Below are 11336 nucleotides of genomic sequence, written 5' to 3' on the forward strand. Positions count from 1 at the left end.
GTTAATTTGCGAAAAAGAAACCTCGGTGGGGAATCAAAAGGGAATAAGTGACGGTATAAATAATAATCGTCGTCATTTGTGCGAATAAATACGCGCGTCACCGCTTCCGGATGACGGCGTGAATTCCAGCGCCGTTCGCCAGACGACACTCGCACGCGTATCGCCGTCTGATCGAAACGAAACCGTGCCCGAAATAAATCGCGGACCGGCGAGGCGACTCCGAATCTTCGTAAAGCACACACGGACGTTCGGGATTAGAAGCGTGTTGTCCCCGGCTGTTTACGGGCCGTGTTGCGCAGTCACGGATTATTACAATTCGCGTATCGAAGGCGCTAACGTTGTTGGCAGAGCCCAAGGATGACTGTCGGTCTCTTTGAACTTGTCTTTCCACGGCCACGGTATCGACTTTGTCCCGATTTTACCGAGATACGCGCGACGCCGAGGTGTCAACGTGTTCTTCCAACCGCGGGCACACACCTACACGGTTGTTGGGTTTGGTAGAGCTCGCCACGATAACTGGCTGTTAACGACAGGGTAATACACGTTCGAGAATAGTCCACTTGGCGTTAAATAAAATTTTTCAATTTTTGGTCAGCGATGGTGTCGAGTTGCTGTTCGTTCAGAGTCTCGAAATCTTTAGAATTATTTTTCTTTAAAATATCTTCTCTGACCTTATTCACAGGTCGCATTGAGACATTAATTGATCCACTGAATAGATCGCAAGTTCCGGTTGCTAGACTGCGATTTTCACGCATTTATGAGATCATTAGAAAAATTAAAGAACGATGAGACACGAATCTTGATTTAATAAAATTGTTAGAGGATTGATAAACCGACTTCGGTTTTCTAGAACTGGTAGAAAAAATACTTATTACGAGTCGACCTAAATTCACCTAATTTCAACTAATTAATTATTCTCTCGAATGAACTTGAATTAATCGGAAAAATCTTCCAATCGTTCGAAGCAAAGGCGTAAGTTTCTCAGGTATCAGACAAAGACTTCGAATTTGTTCCGAGCTTAGAAAAGGATCAAAAGCACGGCCGTTCAGCTGGACTCTCTCACGTGTTGTGGCTCGGGAAGGATCTGCCTCTAAACTTTATAGCGTCGGCGTAAACCATGGGGGTCGTATATTTATCCAAGGCTAGCGGGGCCGGCACCGAAATTCGCTTTGTTATCCCTGGCCGAGAAGAGGGTGGGCTGTTCGCTTAATCGAAGTGCAACCCGCGTCCCCGTGTGCTCTGTCATTCTGCCAGTTCCCGGTGCAGTCTCTCAGGAAATCGCCTAATTCCGTTTCTTTTTTTTTTTTTCGGTCGTCCCCGTCAGCGACGATTCGACCCGTCGCGAACGGAAATAGTTCCCGATCGCCGTCTTCGCGGAGCTATTGAACTTCGCGGGACGTTTATTCCCGGCCGCTAGAGTGTCCCGTTTCTGACGAAGGATTCCCATGTGTTGCTCTCGTGTGTTCCGAGAACGCTCGAACAGCCTGTTTGAATGTTTTCGTCTTCGTTCGTAAAGCTTCTTCATAATTCGCTGGGTTCCGAAGCGATCGTCTCTGCGCGTTTATAATAAAAGAAAAAGTCGGTGAAATATCTCTTTCGGTCTCAGTCGGTGAAAATTTAGCTGTAGATTTAGCCGAAACATTAGCCGAATTAATTTTCTATCGAATCTAAATCGCCATACATTCGAGACCCAAACATTACGGCATCTTAGCAGATGTTTTAAAGGGAAATCAAATATTTGGCTCGGAAGATATCGTTCTCAGGATTTCGGCGTGTTGATGCGAGTATTTTGATAGATTGTGATAGCCGCGGGTGTTATTTGAATAGGGAACCGTCTGCGTTTCGTGTTAACAATGTGTTCGATTGGATGTTGAGGATAGGAATGGCCGGTAAACGGGGATAAATATTGCGATGGATTTTCGTTTCCACGCGGACAGTGTGTTTCGATCGTGGGATCCAAGGCGGTAGTGGAAAGCGTTCATGGATCGTGTCCAAAGGCGTCGCGAACGGGGAAAGACGAAGTCAAAGAAAACAGGATAGGAGGTACAGGAAGGAGCATCCGGCTGCGATTAACCAGGCTCTCCTCGTTATTAGGTTTTCCCGTACGGACCTAGACCCGCGGCCGCTTCAATTTGGCTTGGTTCGTTCGCCTGGCAAACGACGTTCTAAATTCGTGTGGTTTTGCATCGTTCAACCCTGACATATTGACCCGAGATGAAAATAGATTAAGACTTCCACACCTGTTCGCTGCTCTGTTGCTAGCGAGCCTGGAAAACTACGTGACGGAGCGCCCGCAGATTTTCTCTCCTCTACGTTTTGCCCTCGAGGAGCATCGCGCGGGGCTCGCTTTGTACCGTCGAACACAATTCCATAGGCATCCTAACAATTCCATCGCGATCTCCGTTAATTTTCGGCGGCAATGGCGAGTCGAACTCCTCGCATCAATAAAAATAGCTTCGATTTACCATCGATTTTATTCGGAAGAAATCTTTAGCTTAACGAGGCTGATCACAAGATCTTCGAAAACTTGCAATCTTGAGTCTTCGAAAACTGCGTTAAATTATTTAGTGTTAAGTTTGAAGAGCGAGCTTGAAGATAATTGAACATTCAAGAATCTGTTTCTGATCCAATTAAGAGACCCATACTGAACTCGTAGCTGCGATTCTATCCTCGGTCTCTCGAACACGTCCATGGACCTTTTATTTGTTGTTTCAAGTTCTCAATCATATTATTGACTGGCAACGCGAAGCTCGAAACTCCTTCGCGTTTGTTATAATAGAATTTCATTTGGTTGCGAGAACGATTAGGAACAGCAAACGAGTTCAGTGAAAATCTAGATTTAGCACCTTGTGCCATTCCACTAATTCCACCGTACCTGCTTTTAAATCTTGCACGTAGCAACGTTTATTTTATATATACCATTTAAAAGGATCTAATAGTTTCTTAATAAATGTTAATAGTAATAATGGAGTTCAGAATAATAGCTTTCTCTATGCTCGATACGCGAGCGAGGCGATTACCTACGACGCGTTGATTATCGAGTTACGGCCGGCCAGCAATTTCTTCACGGACACGTGCTAATGTGGCCGCGGAGCGCTCGAAAGGTCCATGAAACCGGGATCCGCGAGTCCTGGCAATCAGTTAATTGATTAGTTGAACCACCGGTTAAGAAACACGCGACGCGCAGGATTTCGAAAGGCCCTCGCGGCCCACGCGCGTAGAAACGCGCGCCGCCCGTCGCAGAGGCCGAGAAAGTGGCCGCGATTATGATAACTAGCCGCAACGAGCCTAATGACATAAACCGTGCCCCACCCCCTCCCCGACAGAGGGAGAGAGAGAGAGAGAGAGAGAGAGAGAGACGGTGGTTTATTGTTTAAAAGATCCCTCGGCCACAAAGATCCGACGAACGTTAAACTCTCGATCGCTGGGCAAACGTAGCGGATCGGGACACTTTCATGCATACTTCGAAACGGACAATAAGTCAATTGTCTACCATTTCCGCAAACATAGTGTGCTTTGACCAGTGTCCAAAGTTAGCAGCACCAGAGACTTCTCAATGAAACGGTAATCCCGAAGGTCGGCGTCTACGCAATTACTAGGCTGTGGATTTTCGACAGCTACAGCGCGCACGCTTTTAATTTTAATTTCGACTTTACTAAATTCGTTGGCGAACGAACGGTAACGTCGCCTATAAGAATCGTCCGAAAATTTTCGAGATATTGCATCGCGCTATCGGGTCCGTTCGACTCGTTTACGTATTCCGTCGGACTTCATCTAGTCTCTAATGCAACATGAAGATCTGCTGTCTGCGAGCAATTTACGTTTCTGCGGACAGGTAAGCGGGAACTGAGAAAATACAGGGCGATACGATATTTTCGTAGAAAGTTCGGTTTCTAAAATAATCGACTTCGAGGGCGCGTCTGATTGGATCGTAGACGTTTTGAATATTTAAGCGAGCTTCCGCACAGATACCGCTTTTATCCTGTTTTTACCAGAACTAGATATTTAATTAGATCAAGAAATTCTGTATATTTAATCCTCTGCTGTCACTCTGGGTCAAGGTGTCGTACATTTGTTTTCGAAAAAGTGATAGCGTCACGAAGAGAATGAGATTAACTCTATGGTTGGAAGTATGCTTGGAAGTGAGATATTGAGTTCTAATAAAGGAAATGATGTTCTAAAATGTTTAAATTATATTTTCAAATTTCTCGATAGGTCTCGATAGTATTGCCAGGTTTTGAATAAAAAAAAAAAAGTCTGAGCGACCAAGTATGAGAAAAGTATTTTGTATAGGAAGTGTGATATCGGAGGATCGAACGAATTTCTTTCTCCAATTAATGGAAATGGAAAACCATGATCAGACAAGACGGCAGATCTCCATCGAAACATATCGAAGCGAGTTATCTCGGTAAAGAAGCGTCGTTCGAAAGATCGTCCTCTTTTCCATTCGAACGACAGCGTACACACGGAATCGGCCCTGGTTATCCGAGTCCCGCCCTGCGTGTCGATTAGGCGATGGACTGAAGCGTATGGTGATCAACCCGTAGGGGAAAATTCGTGGGGCGACAGCATACTTGTGCAGTTCCTCCCGCCACGCGGTTTCCCCGGAATTGGTCGCCTTCACGACCAGCATGGACACCTGGGAGAGCGCCCTCCTGAGGCCGGACAACGCCATGCCGTCCCCCAGGTGAACCTTCCCCGATCCCGACGAGCTCGGCGAAAGGGTTTTCGACGTGGATCCATCCATTTTCTTCATCTCATCACCTAGACGCTCGCGAGCCTGGGTGCCGAAGAAACGGTGGCTATTCACTTTGTCACAACGACGTTTCTCACGGGACCGTTCCACACGATCGTGCGTACCATCGTTCGCCGATTATCCAATCCGAGTTCTGCGCGCGGCTCGTAAGAATAAATGCGGATCGAATCGCACGTGGTGTCTCTCTGTCTCGGCGGCGAGTGGTCGGGTCACTCTACGCGGACTAGAAAAATGAAAATAGAGAGAAACAGAGAAAGAGACAGAGAGAAGAAGAGAGAAAGAGAAAAGGAGAGAAAGAGAGAGAGAGAGAGAGGGGGGGGGGGGCGCGTACTCTCGCCGGATGAAACGAACGTCAGATGGCCGTCGTGAAAAGCCCCGACGTATTATTTCGGTTCGACTCGCGCCGGAATATACGGCGTCTAAGTTTAAGCGTTCACGCCCGAGGCCGCTGGTCTAGCGGTCGTTGGTGAGGCGCGACGGACGTCGCAGCTCGTCGTCAAAGCCAGATATCGCAGCGTGTCCATAGCCAATGGAATATCCAGATCAGCCGCTTGCACCACATCCGTTTAGCGACGATCTGGCCGCGTTATCGTCCACGATCGGACGACGCCGACCGATCCTCGAGAACAAGGCGAGCGAACGATGATCCCGGCGATGACACTCCACTGGGCACTTCACGATCGCTAGCAAACTGCCAACCGATATCGACCGTTGTCACTATCCGGACGACACTACACGCGACGGTTCTCCCTAGATCGGGCCCGCGGGTTTTGCGTAACCGTGCACCGACCTTTGCCGAAGATCGAAAACAGTCGGCGAGGGGAGTTCTGCGAAAATTAAGGGTTCCCGGACCCACGGGGCTCTTCCCGCTCAACCAAAAAAAAACAATGTACGCACTTCCCGGACTATTTATAATGGTCGACGCGCGTCCTTCGCCGAAATCATCGGGAGACGATGCAGGATCGAACGCGAACGGCGGGGGCTCGCCGAGCAAAGAGCCACCGAGAGGGCACGTTTAATTAACGGACTCGTTGGCGAGCGGAGGCTCGGCCGACACTGAAGCGATCCAATTTCGAACCTTGGCCAAACGATTTTCCTTTTGTACTCGCTACGCCAGCCGCTGGCACCGATCCGCTAGATTCGGCGACGCGGATAGAGATGGAGCCGCGATGACAACGAACACCGCGGGCCAAACCGCTGCTCAGGTGCGACACCGAACAGTTCGCCGCGCGGTGCATGCACATCGTGATCAAACTCGCGGGACAACGACGCCAGGTACTCTGCCGGTTCCTAAAGGCGCGATCGAGTGGACTACTTTCGAATTTTTCTCGATTTTAGGGATATTCGTCCATAGCCTACTCTGGTCTTTGAGATAATATGACAAATGCCTCAAGATTTGCGGGCTCTTAATGCTTTGAAGCAGAAATTGCTATGCCAGGTTCGAAAGCAATTTTGCTATTATCAAAACTACGACGACGTCCATGTACCGATCAACACGAAATGTTTGCTCTGCTCGGGGGGAGGAGGGGTGTGAGGAAATCCAGTTGGGAAAGCCTCTGGTCGACGCATCAGCGTCTTCCGCAATTAGGCGAATCTATTCCCGTCACGAGAAGCGAGATTTCTGCCGATCGCGGCAGGGAAACAGGAACGGCCGGTCGCTATTTTCGCGGGGTCGCGGCCCGAGTATTGTGATCCAGTTCTCGACGAGTCGACGCTGCGTATTTTCGACGGCGCCGCGGCGCCATTGACGGAATTATCGCGATGGGTTCGAGCCGCGGATACACCTGGCCGTCGCGTCGCCTCAATGGCTTCTTTTTCGAAACACTCGACAGACCGTCTTTGTGTAGGGCGTTCGGAGTTTATGACGTCCGCCGTCCGCTGAAATAAATTTGCGACATTGAGTGCGTCCACGAAATGGATACAGAGGAGGATGCAGAGTAGTTGGCGTTTGGATATTTTTGCATTCAACGTAGGATGATTAGCAACGTTAAACAACGTGTCGGATCGGTCATGAAATTGTAGAAACGAAAGCGAACGAATACATATGAGAATTGTTTCAGAGAAAATTTTGCAGAGAATATTATCGTCGTGGTGGAAGAAATCGTAGGGCAAAGGGTTAATATCTACTTCATTTCTTTCTAACGAGTTCTGGTCATAGGCTGACAAGACAGTATCGCATCACTAACAAATCTACGCACTTTTAAATCCACAAACTCTGCTCGTCCAAAGAGAAAATACACAAAATTCGAGTATCACCGGAACAGAAGCACTTACAGTCGATGTATCCATGCGAAAGTAGTCATCGAGACGAATGGCAATTGTTTGTATATTTGCCAGAGATTCGGTCAAGAAGCAACGAGACACTGGCTCGGGTCCCTCGAAAGTCCTCGGTTCTACTAATACCATTATCACTCGGCAAAATGAGCTATTTGCAATAAATATGCGACGCGATAGGCTTCCGCAAAATGTATCAAGTCATCACTCGTACTTCTCTCATAAAAGTCAATTATCTTCGTCGTGGCAGACCTCGAGTTTCTAAATGAAAACGGAGCTACTAAAAACATCCAATCAAAAACATGCTCCGAAAGTCACACGATCGTCGGTAGCGTCTCGTTCGTATAATTATGCTTCCATTGTTCCTATTATTGCGGCGAAATGTGCTCGAATGATATCCATCGGCACGAGTGGATATACTTAATGAGCTCGTCTATCAATGCCGTAGAGATTCGGCAAGAAATGCAACGGCGTCAACTGGAAGGACACCTTCGGTTGCGAAAGCATTAAACATCGGATGAAAAGTCGCGATTCCTATATAGAGTTAAATCAAGGAAGAAATATTGTTGATTAGGGATCATTTTTTTCAAACCCTCGAGCAGCGGACAGTTTTGATAAGAATACTGTATGGTGTCTTTGATTTGTTTGCGGGCATGATCTACTCTAAATAGAATAACACAGAAATATTTCCATTTTAAAGGGAGAATTAAAATATAAGAATAAAAACTGTAGAATGTCTTAGTCGATAAATGTAGAATTAGTTACGTACGATAACAAAGCAAAGACACAGCAATTGGCCAGCCCACGGTAACCGGCTCCATTACCCTGATCGAACGGAAACCTCGAGTAGGGTGTACGTCGGTCCGCGATAAATGAAAGATAGAGGCACCTGCTCAATAAAGGGCCGGTCTCTCCCTTGAAGCTGACCCTGCTGAACGTTCTCCTCTGGAAGTTGCTAAGAATACCGCGCCTCTGTTTCTCGGCGTTGGTTCGTCCAGCCTCGTCGGCGGAGTCCTCGCTCAGTTTCGCCGCGACCGCGGCCGCAGGAACGGTCGAGTTAACGAGCAGCTCGTTCAATGGCAGCAGATTGTCGTTGCCGGTTGCCGTCGCCGTCGCCGTCGCCGTCGCCGTCGAATGCTCGTCCGATTCCACGTTGGTTCCTTCCCTGTGAGACCCTTTTTCGGTCATGAGCATTTCGTTGAACGATCCCGAACGATGCCGCCGACACCGGTGCCTCTCTCTGCTGTCCCTTCTCTCGCCTTTTCGTATTTATAGCTTTACCCGCGGGTGAACTTCTTCAGCTACGACTACCGGCTTGCGTATCGGCGCGGTGGTGCGTGCACGAGAGAAAAGCCTCTCTCTCTCTCTCTCTCTCCCCTCTCTCTGGTCGATCTCTGACGACGATCTCGCGGGAGCATCGGTGCGGGGCCCGTTCTCTTGTCCACTCGCGCGGGAAACTCGGAGATAATTGAATCGCACCGGGAGAGAGAGAGCACGGAGTGTCGCTGGCAGGAACCCTTCCTCGGCCGGCTGCGAATCCAGCAATAGTCCCCAGCCAAGGTTTACGCGGTCGGGACGCTGCTCGCGAAGACGTCAGTCGAATTTACGATTCGCCAGGGACGCCACTTTGCGGAGCATTTCCCTTCCGATCCCACCGATTTAGCTCTTCCTCCGCGCCTTTTGTTCCGTCCTACCTCGGCCTCCTCGAGTTCTCATCGAGTTCTCATCGAGTTCTCATCGAGTTCTCCTCGGTCCCTCCGGGGCGAGTCTTTTGGACTCTCGGCACCGGAAGATGCGTACACAGAGACCGACCCGGTGTAAAACAGACATAACTGCGTCAGGGAACGCCCCCCGGTTTGCAATGCAAAACGGTCGCGTTGAAATTCACCAGAGCGTTCCAAGTTCCACGACCACATCCACGGCACGACACACCGGCCGCGCGATTTCTCGTGCAAACGCACATACTATCGTTTATTCTCGGCCCGTTTCGTCATCGTTATCAATTTTCCGCGGTGCCCGCGCGGGACGCCGACCAATATTTCGCATCGGAATCAAAAGTCACCGCACACTGACTTCCTCTCCCGCCCGACCACTTCCGCTCTGAAAATGTCGCTTCCTCTCTCTCTCTCTCTCTCTCTCTCTCTCTCTCTCTTTCTCCCAGCGACGCCTTACTCGATCTAACTATCGCCGATTCTAGCAGCTTTAGCAAAGACGATCCTCGCAACTACAAAGTTTATCTCTTGATCACAAAGAGACGATTGTAACACCCACTAGAATCCTTGAGCTCGAATTATACAGCACCGGCGTTGTCCTCTAACGAAGGGAGAACGCGTGATACCAGATCTTTTTGAAGCAGCTTTTTCCTCTTTAAAGCACGAAAAAGCTTGCCTTTCGTAGCACCAATTTTTCATCGTTTAATTATTCAAATATTTTATTAATTTCCTCGAGCACTTCTCAGTTGATCTTCTCGGTCTGTTCTGGGCCAGGTGGATGGGGCTTTTCATCGATCCTCGTCGATATTCCAAGCGGAAGCTCGAAGTTTCCTTTCTCCTCAGCTTCTTCGAGCACCGCTCTTCTCGATGAATTACGAGGATCTTATCTAGGTGAAGATTCCAAAAGATCTCTCGATATAATTACGTTAAACAGGTCGCAGCACCAAGATCGTTCTCGGTCCTTTCACCACAGATTCCACCGGAATTCGGAATTGGCTTTTTGACAGTAGTTGGCAGAAAGTGTTATCCGACGGAATTCGAGAAGCTCGCTGATTGCACAGCTGACGGCTTCCGCGACACTATGGTTTTCGATCGTCTATTGTTTCTTCTTGTTGTCCCGTCGATTAGCTTTATATTTCCTGGCGACGCGAGCAGCGGAGATCTAATCGGCGGTCGATTCGCGATCTCGCAGGTTCCACGAGCGAATCGCGCGCAATTCGCACCAGCTGCGCCAGTCCGTCGCGTTCACCATTCATAATTCACACGGTCGACGCGCGACGTTCCTTCCGTTTCACGGGGGCCATAACGCGATCGCGATGGATTACGATCGCGACGGATCACGATCCACGGTCTCGACCTGTTGTCCACCTGTCCTCCACCGGTCGTTGCATAAGAACTCCACGTCGCTTCGAGTCTCTGGTTCCCGCGTCGCGTCGCGCCGGTCGATCACGATCACGATCACGATCACGATCACGATCACGATCACGATCACGATCACGATCACGATCACGATCACGATCACGATCACGAACACGATCACGATCACGATCACGACACCACTCTCTCCTGCCGGCGTGGATCCCGGTTCGCTCGGCGAGGATCTAGGCAGGATCGGTGCTGGATCGACCGCGCTGCCGTGGCACTCCTCGATCGACGGCTACGTCGAAAGCCGGCGAAAACCCGCTCGGAACCTGTCAACGGGAGAACCACTTCTGAGATTGCGTGCGCCGCGGCATAAGCGAAAATAATCCACGCACACGATCCTACACGCGCGCACAGGCTCTCGCCTCTCCACCAACGCAATTGTGACCAAAAGCAAAGAAATTAACGGCCCCGCTGATTTTTAAATAGGCGGAACGCTACGGACAGTTCGACGGTCTTTTTAGGATTCTTCGGGCATCGGCGAACCGAGCGAAAGTAAATAGCGCTTAAGTTCGATGGTCATGGCTTCCACGTGCTCGGTGGAATCGTTTAGGATCTGCTTCGGGATGTGCTCGCAATGACGCGTTCTTTTAGACAGAAAGAAAGCTCTATTCGGCACTCGTCTTGCAACTAGACCGCGGATCTCTGTGCAAATTCCAATCCTAGAAATTATGAAAACGAAAATGGAATAGCAGATCGTCGAGCAAAAAATTCCTCATGGCTTTGATTGTTGGTACACCTTTGTCAAAACCATATCTTCGTATACAGTTACATCGATCGCGTATTTTCTGCAATGTTTAAAGACAACAAAGAATTTCGTTGCAGGTCGATAGGATTGAACAACACAGATATCGCGTTCGAATATAGTATAGTAAACAATATCGATTTTAAAATCGGTCGACTAGAGTCGGCACTCCAGATTCCCTCTTGTTGGAACATGACAAATAAGCGTTTATCGAATCGCAACAGCATGTCGAAGGCGGATCGAGTGTCGCGTAGATTAGCATGTCAGAGATCGTGGTAGGAACAGCTCGTACAAAAAGTTGTTTTCCCGATTATTTTCGTAGACGCGGAGACGCGGGGAATCGTATGGAAAAGTGCTCGCGTGTCCACTGATTCATCTGTGTGCGGAAAAAACGCGGGACACCGACGGGGTGGGGGGGGGGGGGGGG

General features: G+C 49.1%; 1 protein-coding gene across 4 annotated transcripts in view; it reads right to left on the reverse strand.

Moving 5' to 3' along the window:
• The window catches only part of LOC144469487 (G protein-activated inward rectifier potassium channel 2), a 29836-nt gene extending 19369 nt beyond the window's left edge, over positions 1-10467 (reverse strand). For 2 of the 4 annotated variants that reach the window (XR_013493985.1, XM_078179845.1), the window contains exon 1: positions 7920-10467. Coding sequence is in view for 3 of the 4 variants with exons in the window: in XM_078179845.1 (XP_078035971.1) it covers positions 7920-8224 (305 nt within the window). In the remaining variant the exon portion in view is untranslated. Of the gene's footprint in view, positions 1-4574; positions 4991-7919 lie in introns of those variants that run through there. The other 2 variants (XM_078179846.1, XM_078179847.1) reach the window with 2 other exon arrangements.
• Positions 10468-11336: the final 869 nt, after the last annotated feature.

This window comes from Augochlora pura, chromosome 4, assembly GCF_028453695.1.
Source record: "Augochlora pura isolate Apur16 chromosome 4, APUR_v2.2.1, whole genome shotgun sequence".
NCBI lineage: Eukaryota > Metazoa > Arthropoda > Insecta > Hymenoptera > Halictidae > Augochlora > Augochlora pura.